The sequence below is a fragment of the Mustela erminea genome, chromosome 3 (assembly GCF_009829155.1).
Source record: "Mustela erminea isolate mMusErm1 chromosome 3, mMusErm1.Pri, whole genome shotgun sequence".
Taxonomy (NCBI): Eukaryota; Metazoa; Chordata; class Mammalia; order Carnivora; family Mustelidae; genus Mustela; species Mustela erminea.
Window position 1 is genome coordinate 100,144,728 of NC_045616.1, and position 19,041 is coordinate 100,163,768.

A 19,041-nucleotide genomic window follows, 5' to 3' on the forward strand; every position below is an offset into this window, starting at 1 on the left:
CACCTGGGCTAGGCCTCTGGAGACAGTTTGTTGGGGAGATGGCAGGGAACAGAGTACAGTCATTCCAGAACCAAGGATGTGCCACTCCCCAGCTCTTCCTGTGGGCTTTCTACAGCCTACAGCAGTACATTCCAGACAGCACTCTGCAGAGCTGGAAGGTTCTCTGGGGAAGCCTTTGCCCCCTGTGACCTGTCCACACTTTCAGTATTTCCACACAGTGGCCAACGTGATCTTTGAAAATCATGAATCAGACCACATTACTCTTGTGCTAACCCCCCCGCAATGGTTCCCCAGAATGCAATCCACCCTGCTTCTATAGCCCTTTGAGGTCAGGCCACTGGCTAATTCTCTGAGCTCACCTTCTCCTCACCTTCTATCCTCCATTCACACCAGCTTCCTGGCTATGCCTAGAACACTCCAAATTCATTCCCAGCTCAGAGCCATTGAATCTGCTGTTCCCCTGCCTGGAACATTCTTCCCCTGGAACATCCCACAGTTGGCGCCTTCTTGCCATGTAGGTCTCTGTTCAGATGTCACCTACTCAGAAAAGCCTTTCCTGGTCACTCAACCTGAGCCAGCCCCCTTCCATGTCACTTTCTTTCATTTTACCCTGTTTTATGCTCCTCGTGGAGCTTAATGCCACCTGAAATAATCCTGCTTATTTATTTATTTATTTTTAAAATTTTATTTATTTATTTGACAGAGAGAGATCACAAGTAGACAGAGAGGCAGGCAGAGAGAGAGAGGGAAGCAGGCTCCCTGCTGAGCAGAGAGCCGGATGCGGGACTCGATTCTAGGACCCTGAGATCATGACCTGAGCCGAAGGCAGCGGCTTAAGCCACTGAGCCACCCAGCCACCCTAATCCTGCTTATTTAATGTTTCATTGATTATTATCGATATTCTTCATTAGAATGCGAGCTACTGAGGGTGGTAAGACTAGGTCTGCCTTATTTACCAGGTAGTCTCAGCACCAAGGACAGTGCCTGGTATCCAGTGGGTGCTCCATCAAAGTCTGTCAAATGGCTGCCTGGACCTCACTGGTCTTATGTCTGACCTAGTGTGGGGCCCCACACCTCATACATCTTCAAAGCCACATGGTTATGAAGATCCAGGAGTGGTGTTGTGATTGCTGCTCAGGGACCACTGGGGAACCTCCTCCCCATGCAGGTGGTTCTAGTGGGCTTGCCCTCCCCTGCTGGGGAGGGGGGTGGCTCATGATGTAGACCTGGCCAAACAGAGTATTCTGCACCCCTAGGTTGATAGGCACATAACCCCAAATGGGCCAATGATAGTCAATCCTGGAGTTTTGGCCAGGACAATGGAGAAAGAGACAGTCTGTGTCCAACTTGCAAAGAGTGGAGCTGCTCTCTTATCACCACAAGAGAGAATGGCCCTCTTACCCAAGGATGGAGGCAACAAGATAAGCAGAGCTGAGAAGTAGAGAGAAATCTCTTCTTTTTGTTTTTCCCTTTTTTTCTTTTTTTAAAAGATTTTATTTATTTATTTGACAGACAGAGATCACAAGTAGGCAGAGAGGCAGGCAGAGAGAGAGGGGAAGCAGGCTCCCTGCTTAACAGAGAACCTGACGTGGACCTCGATCCCAGGACCCTGGGATCATGACCTGAGCTGAAGGCAGAGGCTTAACCCACTGAGCCACCCAGGTGCCCAGAGAAATCTCTTCTTGCTGGCATGGCTTGAGTACCTGGATTCATCATGCTTGAAGTTAGTATACCTCTAAATTTTTCAGATACATGAAAAAATAAATTCTCTTTGTTTTTCAAAAAAATTTGCTTTCATAACTGGAATCATTCTCATCCAGTCTTGTTGTTTGTAACATGTTGCTGTAAGTATTCCCTGGGGTTACATTCCCCTGAATTTGGTTCCTGCAGCTACCCCTTTTGAGGGGGGCTTTTCCCCGATCCTGGACCCCCCCGCTGGCTGTCTCTGGTCCTTTCCACCCTGAGAAGAGCTTCTGGGAAGCCTGCATCACACACACACACACACACACACACACACACACACACCTCTAGGGCAGATGTTACCTCATTGATGCTGGTGGAGAAGCCAGTGTTCTGGAAAACAGGAGCATTGTCATTTCTATCCTCCACAATCACCTGCATTGGCCTCTGCACCTGCAGGTGAGAAACCTCAAGTGAGCCTGGAAAATGCAAGAGCTTGAGAAGACAAAAGGAGTGTCTGGCTGAGACTGCAAGTTGGCTTCGTTTCTCAAGCACTTTGGCAATATTTGGGGTACTCTTGTTTTTGATACAATTTCAAACACCAGAATATATACACAAAACTCCCAAAACTCTTCACCCAGATTTAGCCATTGTTTGATCTCTCTCTCCACATGTTTACAGAACCATTTCAGAGGAAGTTGCAGACATAATTAGGTCATTTTGAAAAAATCTGCAATGTGTCTGTTCTTCTACAGGAATGTTCATTTCAGATGTGTTTGCCATAGTTTTAAGCTGCGGACAACCTAAGTGTCTGTCCAAGGAGACCAGCTAAAGCATCATGGTATGTCCCCAAATGGAAAATAGTACAAGAAACGGGCAGCTCATGAGGAGACACGGCAGAGCTCCAAAGCTGATTGTTGAATTGGACAGGGCAGTTCAAGATACTATGTTCAGTAGGAGCCCATCTGGGTTTCAAGAAATGCACCAAAACTACAATCTTTCTTCCAGGGATGCATATATATGTAAATGCATAGCGAGGGGTGTGGCAGAACTGTGACTGGACGTTTTGGCTGGGAGCGGGCTGGGAAGGGTCTACCCAGGGGACTCAAGCTTGAGCTGCAGCTTTTGAGATGTTTACAAAGAGAATATATTCATTTAAAATGATTTTTCTTAATGGACAGGGCTTGGGGAGTGTATTTTAAAGACAAAATCCTCAACTTTCACAGATGTAAGGTACAGTGGTGTCAGTGTGTCATTTAGAAATCTGAGTGCTGGGTGCCTGGGTGGCTCAGTGGGTTAAGCCGCTGCCTTCGGCTCAGGTCATGATCTCAGGGTCCTGGGATCGAGTCCCGCATTGGGCTCTCTGCTCAGCAGGGAGCCTGCTTCCCTCTCTCTCTCTCTGCCTGCCTCTCTGCCTACTTGTGATTTCTCTCTGTCAAATAAATAAATAAAATCTTTAAAAAAAAAAAAAAAAAAAAGAAATCTGAGTGCTGACACCAACACGTTTAGCCCAGAGAGTTGAAAGTACTGCCTCGGAAGAGCTAAGAGAGGGAGGTATTTAGCACTTGTTTTTTATTAATATTTGTATTAACATAAATTAATACAATTAAACTTATGATGTAGGTGAGATCTTTGTGTAACTAAAGTAAATTAATAATAATGTTAAAATCTTGGTAATATTGTGTGGCCCAAAATGGATGAGTATAATTTAGATGAAAATAAACATTGAATTCAGTTTTTGTTAACTAGGGCCCTCTCTGCTTGCTTGAGGTAGGGGATGCAGGCCGGAGGGGCCCCTAGTGCCCTGCTCTCCGATTCCAGGGCCACCTCCCCTCCCCTCCCCACTTCCAACTCACTGGCTTGTTGTGATGGTCGGTCACGGAGATGATGATGTGGAGCAAGTAGGCGGTCTGCAGCAGGTAGGGAGAAGAGGTCCCAGGTGAGCCTCTGCTCGGGGTGAGGGCGCAGGGAGGGCCCCCACCTCCCCATGCCCCTCCTGGGGTCTTCCAAGGCTGCTGCCGTTTACCTCATAGTCCAGAGGGTTAGCCAGCTTCACTTCCCCGGTGGTCGGAGTGACAGAGAAGACGGAGGCATCTGGGCCACTAATCCCATAGGTCAGTGTATCATTGTCCTGGTCCTGAGCGACCAACCAGAAGGCCTCGGCACCTGGAGGTGGGACAGGGAATGCCCACAGTCCATGGTCACCTCTTTCAGCACTGGCCTGGCTGAGCTGGGCTAGGGAGCCTCTCTTCTCTGTGTGCAAAAATCTGGGACCTCCCAGCCACCAGGGCTCTGGCCATGGTGGCCATAAACGTCAGGTTTGATTTTGTTGCTTGGCATCTGCACAATGGCTTTGATAACAACATGCTGATTTCCTCCAGGGGATGACCCCTTCTGCCCTGGACATGGCAGGGTGGGCTGCGATCCAGGCATCACCCTTTCTCCTGGCCCTGGAATTCCCTGCCTGGCATTTTTTGAGAGGAGACCAAAGACACCTGGAGGGGAAGTGTCTGGCTGCAGCTGCTGGGGACATCCTTGGACGGGGGACTCCTGAAGTCCCTCTGGGGATGCCTGGGTCACCTCAAAGCCCTCCCTTCACCCAGAGAGCTTGCTCAGAGCCTGCCAGAAACACCACCTGGTCCGGTGAGCATCCACTGCTAGCCAGGGGCCCCCATTCTTTCACTGTGCCCCAGAGGGCATGTCCCTGGGCAAGGCAGGGGCTTGGAGATATCGGGGGACTCGGAGATCCCAAGGCCATCGACTCTCCAATCTCAAAGAAACTTTTTACAGATTCATCCAGCCCTGCTCCAAGACCTTACCTCCATTATCCCACCCAGCCTCTGCTCTGCCACCGAGAAACGTTACGCTCTTCTCAGCCACCTCCTTCCATTGTCAGACAACTGTCCCTTAGCAAGGGCTTGCTCCATTTCCCCAAAGTGTGTTTCCCGGTAACTCCCGGCTGTGGGAGCCCAAAGGCCTCATCTGTTCTGTCCATGAGGTATGGAACCCAGGGCCTATGAGACTTTTAGGAGACCTACAAGAATGTTTCATTTATATCATAAAATATAATTTTAATATAGAGTCAGGGACCCATAAAGTTCAAAAGTGCCACAACAAATTCCATGGGACCCTGCGGCCCCATGCTCAGCCTGAGGGCCTCAGCGGACCAGCCCACCCCTCCTGCCCATAACAGCTCTTCAGCGACAGGTTCCATGCTGTGCCCCCGAGGCTGCTCTTCTCTGGCCCAACAGTCCCTCCCACAACTCCTCAGAAAGCTTGGTTACAGTCCTTCTCCACCAAGACCCCCTCCTCCAGGAAGACCACCAAACCAACATTCTACAAAGATGATGTCGGTGTCTATTTTGTTTCCTCAATTATGAGACACACTATCAATGTAATGACTGCTTCTGGGGGGAGAAAAGTCACTCTGTGTTAAATGACTACCTCAACGGTAAGATAATCCTGATTCAGTTAAAGTGCAAAAAGATGTGGCCTTTATACCGAAGGAAATCCAGGAGGTGTGTGGATGGGCATAAACCCTTACGTGTATATATTTGACTGGGGGAATAGAAACATGCATCAGGGAGGAAATGCTCTTTTTTCTTTTTTTAAGATTTTTATTTATGTATTTGACAGAGAGGGAGAGCGCAAGAGAGGGAACACAAGCAGGGAGAGTGGGAGAGGGAGAAGCAGGCTTCCCACTGAGCAGGGAGCCTGATTTGGGACTCAATTCCAGGACCCCGGGATCATGACCTGAGCCAAAGGCAGATGCTTAACTGACTGAACCACCCAAGTGTCCCAGAAATGCTCTTTAAAAGTTGACCTGAAGGGGAGTTGGATGGGTCAATCAATTAAGCCTCCAATTCTTGATTTCAGCTCGGGTTGTTGTCTTGGGGTTGTGGGATCTGGGTTGTGGGATCAAGCCCCGGGACTGGGCTCTGTGCTGAGTGTGGAATCTGCCTGAGAGTCTCTCTCTCCCTCTGCCCCTCCCCGCTGCTCACACACTCTCTAAATAAATAAATAAATAAAATCCTTTTTTTAAAAGTGGCCTAAAGGGGTGCCTGGGTGGCTCAGTGGGTTAAAGCCTCTGCCTTCGGCTCAGGTCATGATCCCAGGGTCCTGGGATCGAGCCCCGCATCGGGCTTTCCGCTCAGCAGGGAGCCTGCTTCCTCCTCTCTCTCTGCCTGCCTCTCTGCCTACTTGTGATCTCTATCTGTCAAATAAAATAAATAAAATCTTTAAAAAAAAAAGTGGCCTAAAAAAATTAAATGTAGGGGTGCCTGGGTGGCTCAGTTATTAAACATCTGCCTTCAGCTCAGGCCATGATCTCAGGGTCCTGGGATTGAGCCCCACATCAGGCTCCCTGCTCGGTGGGGAGTCTCCTTCTCCCTCTCCCTCCTCTCCTGCTTGTGTTTCCTGTCTTACTGTCTCTCTCTGTCAACTAAATAAACAAAATCTTTAAAAAAAATTAAATGTAACATATCAATAAAATCTATAAAAATAAAAGACCTATATTAGGTCTCTGCATATTAAGAATTATATATGTTTGGGGCGTCCAGGTGGCTCAGTCACTTAAGCAGCTGTCTTCGGCTCAGGTCCTGATCCAAGGGTCCTGGGATTGAGTCTGCATCAGGCTCCCGGTCCACTGGAGAGCCTGCTTCTCCCTCTCCCTCTGCCTGCTGCTCTGCCTACTTGTGCTCTCTCTCTATCAAATAAATAAATAAAATCCTTAAAAAAAAAATAAGAATTATGTATGTTTGTCACTAAACTAAACTTGGTATTTAAAACATCATAATTATATATTTTTTAATTTATTATTATTATTATTATTATTTAATTTGACAGAGATCACAAATAGGCACAGAGGCAGGCAGAGAGAGAGGGGGAAGCAGGCTCCCTGCTGAGCAGAGAGCCCGACGGCGGGCTCCATCCCAGGACCCTGGGATCATGACCTGAGCCGAAGGCAGAGGCCCCAATCTGCTGAGTCGTCCAGGAGCCCCTATATATATTTTTTAAAAGTTTGCCTGATGAAACAGATCTGTGGTACAGTGTTAGTGTCATGAAAAGAAGACTTGTGTAGGGAAGAAAGGACAGTAAGTGACCGAAGGGACGAGAGAGGGGGACCTGGAACTTTTGGCAACATTCTAGTTGTGATGAATCAACATTCCATGTGATTCAATGCACTTTCCTGCACATATATTATACTTCAAAACAGAAAGTCTAAATGGCATACTTGAAAAAAATAATCTCACAGAAAGTGCTTTCCCATGGTAAGAGAGCCATAGAATTTATCTCAGGAGGAAGGAAATCGCCCTTTGGTTTAAGAAAGCCCAGAGCAGAGCCATGTGGTTATCAAAGATCCTCATTTGATCTGGCTCGGGGAGGGAGGTGCACTGCTCTGAACAATAAAGCTATTGGTTTTCTGTTTCAGGGGTGGGAGGGTTGCGGAGGGCAGAGTGTGCAGGAGCCCCAGGGCTGGGGAGTTGAGGAGACATCTTTCATTTCCGTTTCCCCAACCCATATCCTGTCTGCTGGGAATTAGGTTTTCAGTCCCTGCAGCTTCTTCCAAAACGATGCTTCCCAGATGTCATTCCCTCTTGTACGCTGCCGTGATCTTTACCATATCCAGTGTCTCGTTCTTTATGATCCTTTTTTTAATCAACTTAGCATTTCATGTAAATACATTTATTTTAAATAAGCTTTAGGGATGCCCTGGTGGTTCAGTCAGTTAAGTGTCTGACTCTTGGTTTCAGCTCAGATCATGATCTCAGGGTTTCGGGGCCAAGCCCCACTTTGGGCTCCACACTCAGTACAGAGTCTGCTTGAGATTCTCTCTCCCTCTCCCTCTGCCCCTGTCCCCATGCGTGTTCTCTCTGTCTCTCAAATAAATGTTTAAAAATCTTTTCAAAAAAGAAAATAAAAGCAAGCTTTAGATTGTGGCTGTAAATAGAAATCCATTTCACTTGCCATAGATAGAAAGCAGCTCTGTGAACAAAGGCAATGGAAGTAAAACACAATATTCACTTCCGGTGAGAAGTCTGTGAAAGGCTTTGAGCCTGAGACCTGCTTCCTGTTTAGGGGGGAGAAAAGCAGGGAGTGGAGGGAGGTTAGCAAGTGTGAGAGGTGGGAGAGAAAGAACGGTCCCAGATGGATCCTCTCTCTTTGGGGCATCGGAAACACCAGCCAGAGATGGGAAACAGGAAGAATGTTCTCGTGGGGTGTCTTGGTTACTTTACGCCATGTGAGAGCCCTGACACAAAAGCTGAAGAGCAGAAAACATATTCTAGAACAAACTCCCTCCAGGCCACCCTCGCCCCGTGACGAGCTACGGGGCTGCAGGATGGGAAGCAAGCCCATAAGGGAGACCCTGGGACCCTCTGTGGGCAAGGGCTTGGCACAGTCTGTGCACAGGGATGGTCACTCACCCACTGGTAGGTCCTCGGGCAAATTCACTCTTGACATGTTTCCTAAGAACACTGGGGCCGTGTTGGCTGTCACTGTAGAAACAGAGAGCACTTAGAACACTTGGATGCCCCTGTGAAGCCTGACCCCCTCCGGCCCTCTGTGGGAGACCACACCAGTCCCAGCTTCAGCCCAGCTCACCCGCCTGGGCCTGGACTCCTCCCTAGGCCTCCCCAGGGCCGCCAAGCAGGGGTCTGGGTCATAGGAGCTGGGAGTTTGTTGACGAGGCAGTGTCAGTTTCTTCTAGAGGGTCCTGCTAAGGATCCGCAGGCTAGTGTTACTCTAGTGGGGGAGGGGAGGTACCCACCAGACACCACGAGGGTAAGAAGCAGGAGGCAGGACAGCCACGGCCATGCCATCATGTCTGGAAGGACCTGAGGGAAGAGGGAACAAGGAAGGGGCAACTGTCCCAAGGCCTCCCTCCCTTTGGTGGACCCTCCCTCTGTCTGGGTCTGAGCTGAGCCCACCCCCCACTCCAACTCAGCAGTTCCCCAACCTCCAGGGCTCCTGTCACTCACTGCCCTTTTCCAGAAGTTCCAGGGTAGTGGGGGAGAACCCACAGGGGTAGGCAGGGTAGCTAAGCCTGGTCCAGAATTCCAGCCTGAGAATGACCCTGAGCTTGACTCCAGAATTCAGCGTCCTGAGTAACGGGGACAGCTGTAAGCACATTGTATGTGTAATCTCGCTATCCTTGCAACTGTGAGGTGGCTGAGAGAGGAAGGGGCTTTCCTGAGGCCGCACAGGGCATCAATGACAAGACTTTGCTCTGAACACAGGAGTTTGGGACTCCAGAATTCATTCCCTCAACCACTAAACTACCCTGCCTATTTCAAGTGTCTAAGCTAATAGCATACTTCAAAATCAGGTACCTAAAGAGGGACTGTGACTTATTGAGGACAATCCAGATGTTCTATGGGTGGGCAAGTTCCCTTCTCCTACTTGCTGATTCATTTAATAGCCGCCTTGGCAGCCTTTCCCAAAGTGTGCTCCCTGCAACCCTGGCCCTGTAAGATGCCGCACAGTGGGAGGGTTCCCTAGTCAAGTCAGTTTGGGAAGGACTCCAAAGCCATGGGAGAACAAAGAGAAAATGACCCCAATCTATGGCTTATTCCAAAAGATGCGGGTCCTCCAAGGGGAAGAGAAAGAAACAGCAGAGCAAGAAGGGCTGCCACAGCTGAACCTTGACAAAGAAACTGCATCAAAACCCAGAAGTCTTCTCCCTCATGCCATGCTCCCCTCCTCCCAAGTTCCCGCCTCAAGAATGCACCCATTTGCCCAGGTCACCCTTGACTCCCCTTTTCTGGAGTGCCCCTATCCATCTCTGATGACCCCTGCATTTGTCTCCATCCCACAGTGGCCACACTCACAGCCACCTTCCCCCGTCGCCTGGCTCAGCCCTCCTCCAGGCCTCCCTCCCTTCAGTCTCTAGTCCAGTCCGTTCAGCTCAAGTAATCCTTCCTCAACCCCTCTGATGACCTCCCTCCCCATTCCAAGCCTTATTTTTTTTTAGATTTTATTTATTTATTTGTGATAGAATGAGAGCAAGTGAGAGAGAGAGAGAGAGAGACAGAGCACAAGAAGGGGGAGCAGCAGAGGCAGAGGGAGAAGCAGGCTCCCCACTCAGCAGGGAGCCCGATGTGGGACTCGATCCCAGGACCCTGAGATCATGACCTGAGCCAAAGGCAGGTGCTTAACCCACTGAGCCACCCAGGCACCCCCCATCTGAGTTCAAACGTCTGAGTTCAAACGCCATAGAAGGGCTTCCATAGACCCTCCCTGTCTGACTGCCACCTCCTTCCCCTGGGTCTTTTCTAACCATTTCTAACCATGCCCCGTTTCACCCCTCATGCCTCGCCAGGCCACAGGTACACCCCGTTTTCCTTCACTGCTGGGAAAACCACAGGCGTATCAGGAGGGTTGGCATCTTAAATATCTGCTGACATTTCCTGAGCACCTACCATGTTCTGGGTACCCTCATTCATTCATTCATTCATTCATTCATTCATTCATTCTTTTAATAATTATTTAGGGATGTCCATGGTCCCCTATGTGCTAGACCTTTTTCCCAGCACCGGGAGAATAATTACGAGCGAAAAGAGCCAAGGGGATGCCTTCATCGAGCTGACAGCTTAGTGAATAAGACAGACCCTAAACAGGTAAACAAGTCTAACTGCTTGCTGCCTTCCGTGCTATGAAGAAAGAGAACGAGGCTACTGTGAGAGCCTGAAGAAGGCTGCTACTTTAGGCAGATAAAGAGGGCCACAAACCTTCTGACTCTGCTCCCAGCAAGAGATGAGATGTTTTTACTTTTTCTGTTTATGAGGTTTTAATATCTCGGGGGCCTCACCGTCCTTTCCCAGGGGAGCTAGTTCCTAGAGATGGCAAATGACTTGCCTGCAAACACTCCTCTCCTATACAAACCAACCAATCCAGAGCCCACACTCCAACTCCCTCCTTTGTTTAACTCACACACCAAGTCAGAATTGTTCCCTGCCCTGAGTCTCCCCAGGACTAAGCAATGGGCAACTAAGGATGACCCCTTCAGCCAGTGCAAATTATTCCAACTGTTCGGTCCTCAGCTTGCTCTACTGGTTGACCTGCAACTTCCTTCCCACCTTCCTCCCCATGGAAAATGCATTAAGGCTCTAGATCATGCTTTCTCCTTTCTCCTTCTGCCTCCTGACCGAATGCTCCCCCCATGTGGCCGTGCATGGTATGGCAAGCCGAAGGCAGACCTTCAACCGACCAAGCCACCCAGGTACCCCAAAGCTAGTGACAGTTAAAACTAGAGTGGGGGGGGTGCGCCTGGGTGGCTCAGTCAGTTAAGTATCCAACTCTTGTTTTCAGCTAAGGTCATGATCTCGGGGTTCTGGGATTGAACCCCGTGCTGGGCTCTGCACTCAGTGCGGAATCTGCTTGTCTCCCTCTCCCTCTGCTCCTCCCCCACCTCATAACAATTAAATAAACAAACAAACAAATATAAATAAATAAAACAAGGGTAGGGATGGCACCCACAAGAAGCCAGCTCAAAACCCTAGCAAGGCTGAAGTATTGAAGCTTCTAGAACCCTCTGAAAACAAAGGTGTGGGGTGGCCTAAAAGCAGGAAAATTGGTTAAAAGTATCCATGTGGGGTGCCTGGGTGGCTCAGTGGGTTGAGCCTCTGCCTTCGGCTCAGGTCATGATCCCAGGGTCCTGGGATGGAGCCCCATATCGGCTCTCTGCTTGGCGGGGAGCCTGCTTCCCTCTTTCTCTCTGCCTGCCTCTCTGCCTACTTGTGATCTCTGTCTGTCAAATAAATAAATAAAATCTTAAAAAAAAAAAAAAAGTATCCATGTGAAGTCATTAGACTCCCAGATACCACTCCCCACTCCATGCAGTCAGGGGCTAACACCCTACCCCCCAACACTAGATAATGTACCCGGAGGCTCCTTCCTGGAGAGGCTGAATCAGAGAGCTCTGGACTCCAGGGCAGTAGGACTGGTGGAGGTGGGGCCCCACAGCAAAACAGGGGACTATGTGAAAGACTGCACAACAAATGGGGACACTCTCAGCCCCTCTCCCTGTCTCAGTCCTTAAAGCACTGACAGATGATAGGACATTTCCCCGTTGGGTCACCCTGGGAGGCTCAGTCAGTGAAGCATCTGCCTTCCCTCAGGAAGATTTTATTTTTTTAAGATTTTATTTATTTATTTGACAGACAGAGATTCCAGGATCCTGGGATCCGTGTGGGGCTCCTTGCTCAGCGGGGATCCTGCTTTTCCCTCTGCTCCCAGCTTGTGCTCGCTCTCTCTCTCTCTCTCTCTATTGCTATCTCTATCTTTCTGCCAAATAAATAACATCTTTAAAAAAAACAAAAATGGTAGGGGCACCTGGGTGGCTCAGTGGGTTAAAGCCTCTGCCTTCAGCTCAGGTCATGATCTCAGGGTCCTGGGATCGAGCCCCGCATCGGGCTCTCTGCTCAGCAGGGAGCCTGCTTCCTCCTCTCTCTCTCTCTCTGCCTGCCTCTCTGCCAACTTGTGATCTGCCTGTCAAATAAATAAATAATTTTTAAAATCTTAAAAAAAAAACATGGGGCGCCTGGGTGGCTCAGTGAGTTAAGCCGCTGCCTTCGGCTCAGGTCATGATCTCAGGGTCCTGGGATCAAGCCCCGCATCAGGCTCTCTGCTCAGCAGGGAGCCTGCTTCCTCCTCTCTCTCTCTCTCTGCCTGCCTCTCTGCCTACTTGTGATCTGCCTGTCAAATAAATAAATAATTTTTAAAATCTTAAAAAAAAACATGGGGCGCCTGGGTGGCTCAGTGAGTTAAGCCGCTGCCTTCGGCTCAGGTCATGATCTCAGGGTCCTGGGATCGAGCCCCGCATCGGGCTCTCTGCTCAGCAGGGAGCCTGCTTCCTCCTCTCTCTCTCTCTCTGCCTGCCTCTTCGCCTGCTTGTGGTCTCTCTCTGTCAAATAAATAAATAAAAATCTTTTAAAAAAAAAATCTTAAAAAAAAACAAAAAACAAAAAAACAAAAATGGACACCTCCCCAAACCACCAGAAAAAACAAAACAAAACAAAACAACAAAAAACAGATAAAATGGACCATTCAAGAGAAAAAACCCCACAGATTCTCCATTGGATCACTTTATGAAGTGGTTTCCAAAAGACAAGCTCCCCCCAACCCAGGGACATCACTGGACCCAGAGCCTTGTTCTTTATCATGAACAGGGAGCATCAGACACTGAAGGGAAGACGGTGCCATCACACACTAGAGCTGCTACTGAAAGCTGCCATAGCTTCAGGAAGTTTAGAAGCTGGTTGGCATTATGTTAATGGCTTGAAGTGAGCCCGGGTGGAAGCATTCCCACCATGGAAATAGGCAAAAAGAACACATCACGGAAACCTGAACACTAGGGACAGGTGCCAAAAAATCCAAACCAAATCAAACAAAAATGTGGGAAAAGCCAACTCAGAGGTGGATTGTTATTATAAATCTTGTAGTATTATTTAAATTTTTTAAAATTCAGTGCCCAGTGGGTAAAGCATGCGACTCTTAACGTGGGGGTTGTGAGTTCGAGTCCCATGATGGGTGTACAGAGTACTTAAAAATAAAATCTTAAAAAAAAAAAAATTCAGTCCCAAGACACCTGGGTGACTCAGATGGTTGACCTTTTGCTTTCGACTCAGGTCATGTCTCCGTGTCCTGGGATCAAGCCCCCATTGAGCAGGAAGTCTGCTTCTCCCTCTCCCTATGCCTCTCACCCTGCTTATGGGCTCTCTATCTCTCTCTCTCTCTCTCTCTCTCTCTGTGTGTGTGTGTGTGTATCTCTGTCTCAAATGAATAAGTAAAATCTTTTTTAAAAATTCATTCCCATGTTACACTGCTAAAGCGAGCACTGTTACAAGGTTGCTCCGGGTAACCCTGCCAATATGAGAGATGGCCCCTGGCCAACTAAGAACCAGGTGTGTTCCAGAAATTGGAATATGGCTGGAGCAAAGGGAGAGAGAGGCAGGGAGAGAGGCGGGGTTGGGGAGGCAGGCAGAGGCAGATCGTGCCTGGCCCCATAAGACTCGGGGAGGACGGTCTGCTTTAGTCTAAGAAAAACAGAGGGTCATTTCAAGGTTTAAGCAGGGGAATGACAGAGACTAATTTGCTTTTCTAAAAGATCTTTCTAGCTGCTACGTGCTGGTGGATTGAAATGGTGGCAGCAGGGCTGGAGAGAAGAGGCAGGAATAGAAATGTGGAGAGATTTGGAGGCAGAACATTTGAAATTCACATAATTTAATCTCCCCAGGAACCCATTTTGCAGACAGAGAACTCAGAGGAGCTCACAGCTAGAAGGGAGAGGGACTCTCCCATACACAGAGGGAAGGGTGCAGCCCTCACCTTCCCCCAGGGCTCCAGCAGGAGAGGAAAACCCCACATAAGCTGTGAACCCCAAACCTTCAGAAGATTTGTCCTCTCTGACCTGGTAATCCAGCTAACCAAAAATAAGGAATCTCTTGCTGCGGCAAACTGTTCATCACAAGCAGTTATTTATAATCATGGAAAACAGAACTAAACTAAGCGTGGAAACACTAAAGAATGGTCAACAAAGCTGTCACCAAGGTGTCAGCGGATACGTGGCAGCTGTTAAGGGTCACGAAGGAGCAGCAATACCTGTCATAGAAGGAATGTCTACTTTGCGTCAGACACTGAGCTGGACACGACTTAACCAGAGAACACTGGAGATAGGCTCTACTAGATGATGAACGTGGAAAGACAGGTGGAGCTGGTGGAGGCTGCAGTGGGATGGTGGTGGGATGATGGCGTGAGCGCACGGCAAGCCCACAGATGTTAGACACCAGTGATGGTGCATCCATCGTGTGAGCAAACTCCAGGTCACCTTAACCCTGGCTGGATGCAGCCAGCCCTGACGTCCCCTCTCTGTGCAATCTTGGACCTCACCTCTCACCTCTTTTGTTCCCCTCCTTCAGAGGTGAGTCAGTCCCACAGGACAATTAGTCATTGAACATGATGCCACAGGCATGCAAAGTGTTCTCTTCACTATGACAAAGTGCAATTGGGAAAACAGGAAACTCCTGCCCTCAGGATCCAGTCCTCCAGTGGAAAAAATAGTCAGGATGAGCCAGGTGCTGTGACTGGCACACCCTGAGCCATTCAGCATTCTGCACACCATGGTCCAGGAGCAGAAGGGACATGATCCAGTCACTAATGGGATCAGAACCCAGAGCGGGAAGTCTGTGCTCTCTCTTTCCCAGCTTCCAGTTTGCTCTTCCTCATCAGCCAGACTTCCCCTAGACACGGAAGAACACCCTAGGGGAAGGTAGAGGGACAACAGCCTTAACAGGCAGCTTCGCCCTCCAGGGTCCCTGACGCCTCCACCTCCAGGACCCCTCCCTAGAGCCAGCTACACTCATCGCTCATGGAAGCTTCTTCCAACTTCTCCCTCCCATTCTCACGGGCCTCTAGAAGCCTGATAATCCTTACTCGGGGCAAGAGTGATGACCCTCTACATTAGAGTAAGGCAGACCTGAAGTCTTTCCTCTGCATCTAGTCCAGACCATCCTCCTAGAAGGCAGAGGTGGCTGTCAATCCCCTTTATGCCTGAGCTGGGGGTGGATAAGGCTCCTGCCCCATGCCCCCAAGCCAGCTGGGGGCAAAGCTGGGATGCTGCCCCTCCGCCTCCCGTCCCTCCCAGCCCAGTGCTCTTTCTTGCTGTGGTCCTGCCTCTCCTCCCCACTTCATGCCTCCGAGCTCGGTTTCCCACAGTCTTGGCCCCTTGTTCAAGACTTTTTACACACACACAGACACACGCACTCATTTGATCATAATGAGGCCAAAGTTCTTTGGTCCAGAGTGTCACCTTTGGATTTGGTCATTTGAAAAAAATTCACAGGGCCTGTGTGAGCTAGAGAAGGAACAAGAATGAACCTGCCCCACCAGTGAGCCTTCCCACTCACTGGGCACAGCACAGACCTCTGCCAGGGCTCGGGCTGGCTGGGCGACACACTTCCTGCCCCTCAGCCTGGCGGGCTAAGTCCTCATAGGTCCTGACTCCTCTTCCCACACAAGCTCCTCCCCCTCTACCTTCTCCTGTGGTCCCGAGGCACTGAATGCTCCCTTCTCAGTCCCCACCCTCTATTTTCCTCCCTCCAGACATTTGCATATGCCGTCCCCTCTGCCCAGAATGCCTTCCCTGGCCTTCTGCATCTGTGCAAATTTTCTCCATCCTCTGAGGCCAGGTCAGGTGCATTGACGGTCCCTCCTCTGGCCCCGACATTCCTGGCCTCCCAGCAGGAGCAGGGGACAGAGCAATTGCAGATGAATAAGACAGGAATGGAGCTGCCTATGGGCTGGGACGGGGGGAGATCTGGACGGTGCCCTGGCCAGCCCCCCTGCCCCAGGCTTCCACAGTGCCAACCCACCCTGGGCCTTCCCTGGGCCATCCGCCCAGGGCCTCTGCTATGCCGGAGGTGGGGGGCCTGGGTGGGAAGGAGGCAAACTCACCCCAGCCCCAATACCATGCAGCCACTCCCAGAGGCTCTTCGTTCCTCCTCTCCACCCCTCAGTTTGCCTTCCAAAAACTGGGACTATCTACATCCTAGAAATTCCAACTTCTTTCCCCCCACACTTACTCTCCTTACTCTCAAAAAGGGCTGCTTGGAGAAGCGTCAAGAAAGGACACAGAGGTGAATCGGGTGCTCCTGAACCCCTGGGGAGGCCCCTCAGGTTTGGCACAGGCGCACTCACCCTGGGCTTTGGCAGCACCGGTTCCTTGACCTCAGTGGGTTGAGGCACCAGCCACAGCCCCCAACAGCCCGCGGCTCCCAAACTTTCTCCCAGACTGGGAGGACCCCAGGTGTGCCCAGGGCCTCTAGGAGGACCAGAGAGGGAAGCGGCCTTCATCATCCACAGGCCACCAAAGAGTGAACTTGGCCACCAAGGCCGCTGCCGCCTCCAGCTCACCACATACTTTCACTTCCGCTCTGTTTCCTTCTCACAGCTGTGCCCCTGCTGAAGGCATTATCATCCCAGGGCCCAGGTGAGAAACTGAGGCTCAGAGAAGCTTGGAGAAGGATGTCCAAGAACAAGGGACAGAACATTAGACCCGGACTAGCTCCAATTCCAGGAGTCCCTGGGTGAGCCTTGTTCAGGGCTCCACTGGACTCCATGGAGCCCTCTGTAAACCCACAAGGCAGACGCCAGCCCACCCAGGGAGCACTGGTGCAAAGATGTGGACCCCAAGGGCGCTGGGCTCCCTGCCATGGAACCCCTCCAGTGCCCATCACCCTGGCTGCCTCAGTGACAGACAGGTACTGGGGTCAAACGGCCCTGGTTCAGATTCCAGAATCTTTCTTACTCACTGTGCACCTCCCCTGCCCCCTGCCACCAAACCCCAGGCGAGCCCTTACTCCCTCTGGGCCTCAGTTTCCCTACTGAGAAATGGGGTGACATTAAGAACTACATAGTCCACACACAGGTTTCCATCCATGATCCACTGTTCCCTGAGCCCGGGCGTCTGGTGCCCTAGCCTGGCCGTGCCTGCCTCAGGGAAGAGGCCCACCCTGCCCCTGGCTCTCAGCTGAGTCTCCACCTGGCACACCAGGCCTGGAATGAGCCAGAGCTGAGGGCCAGCCTACACTCAGTGCCAACCGGACACATACTAGCGCTGGCTAAAGTGGCCGTCCATCCACGGTAGACCACTGGCCCACCTCTGCCTCCCGGTTCTCCAGTTTCCTTCCTGTGCTGGGACCAGCCTGCTTCTACAGATGTGGCAACAGAAGTCCAGAAGAATTCCAGAGCCCCCCAAAGCCAGGATGGATCTGGGATCTGGACCCAAGCAGTTGGGCTAGAGCCTCATTCTTTCTCCTTGAGCTCTGAGGTCCCCCAGCTCGGCCCCACTGTCTTTAATCAATAGCCCCACCTGAAGATACAGACAGCCTGGAACTCAGCTCCAGATTCGCCCAACTCAGCACCAGCGCACCCACCCACCTGGGTGGGACCCCCTGGGTTCCCCTGGGCCCCTACTCCTGACCAGAAGACTCCCCAGCCCTTGCAGCAGCCAGGCTCTGCAGTCCCTACCTGGGCCCCAGAAGGGGCCGCGGATGCGGCAAATGGGCTCCGGCGGGCACCGTCTGGGGCCTGCCACAGCGCAGCAGCCGGCAGACTTTGGCACCATCTCCTCCTCCCTTGAACAATCATTAACGCTGCCAGAGACCACACCCCCCCAGGAGGGGAAGTATGGGGCCAACTCCTCAGCAGGTGCTGACCATGGCTGGTGAGGGGGCAGGAGGGCGGGATGGAGGCGGCCCGCCCCAGTACTCTCAGGACAGGATGCTCAGGCGCCAGGAGAGAGCGCCCGGCAGAACCTGAGCCCAGAGGACCTGGGACCCAGGCCCAGCCCTGGAGCAGGCAGGAGGTGGGGAAGGTGGGGAAGGGGACAACGGAAAGTCCTGACAGGCGGAAAGTGACACCTAGCCCCTCCATCCCCACCAGGCTATAAAGGGCCTCAGTGACAGGGAGCCTGTGGAGAAGGGGAGAGAGTGGTTAAGTCAGGAGAAGGAACTAATAAGCAATCAAATATGGAGATTCCAGAGGGCATCTGTGAGGTTTTCAGAGAAGCGTGATAGCAGCCCTGAACTTGGATACAGCACTCTCCTGCCTATTGCTAACATTCCCCCTCCCTGACACCCTCAGAAGGTATCTCCCTTCCAATAGGGGTTCATCCACACCCAGGCTGGCTTTATTTTTTTTAATTTTTAAAAAAGATTTCATTTATATATTTGACAGAGAGAGAGAGAGAGACAGCAAGAGAGGGAACACAAGCAGATGGAGTGGGTGAGGGAGAATCAGACTTCCCACTGAGCAGGGAGCCCAATGCGGGGCTCAGTCCCAGGACCCAGGGATTGTGGCCTGAGCTGAAGGCAGAAGCCCAATGACTGAACCACCAAGGTGCCCCCAGGCTGGCTTTAAATACCATCCAGGTGCTCAGCAGGGTCTGAGCCCCCACATCCCCCCCCAGCCACACAGCCCCAACATCCTTGCATTGACACAGGAGAAAGGGGACCCCCGGTACAAGATCACCAGCCTCTTCTATGGTGGCCTCTCCTTATGGGTGGGAACCACTCCAGACTCAATAGAAACGGACCCGATGTTACTATGGGTCAGGGGCTTTCAGGGGGATGTTTGCTCACCATCCCCACCCCCACGCCCCCCAAATTTAAAGTAGATTATCAAAGTACACATGCTTTGTGTATACTCACGTTCACAGCCTCCTTATTCTCATCAGCTAAAACGTAGAAACAACCCAGTGACCATTGACAGATGAATGGATAAACAACATGTGGTGTATACACACAACGGAGTTTATTCAGCCTTAAAAAGGAAGGACATTATCACACATGCTCGAACACGGAT

The 19,041-nt window shown here is 50.9% G+C and overlaps 1 protein-coding gene across 4 annotated transcripts in view; it reads right to left on the minus strand.

Moving 5' to 3' along the window:
* CDHR2 (cadherin related family member 2) overlaps positions 1–17,782 on the minus strand; it is a 35,439-nt gene extending 17,657 nt beyond the window's left edge. Inside the window, exons 1-7 of one of the 4 annotated variants that reach the window (XM_032336942.1) lie at positions 17,707–17,782; positions 8,703–8,782; positions 8,450–8,516; positions 8,106–8,177; positions 3,707–3,846; positions 3,537–3,590; positions 2,044–2,133 (exon numbers count right to left, since the gene is read on the minus strand). In XM_032336942.1, coding sequence (XP_032192833.1) covers positions 2,044–2,133; positions 3,537–3,590; positions 3,707–3,846; positions 8,106–8,177; positions 8,450–8,504 — 411 coding nt within the window. In that variant the 5' untranslated portion in view covers positions 8,505–8,516; positions 8,703–8,782; positions 17,707–17,782. The other 3 variants (XM_032336941.1, XM_032336940.1, XM_032336943.1) reach the window with 3 other exon arrangements.
* Between the last annotated feature and the right edge of the window lie 1,259 nt (positions 17,783–19,041).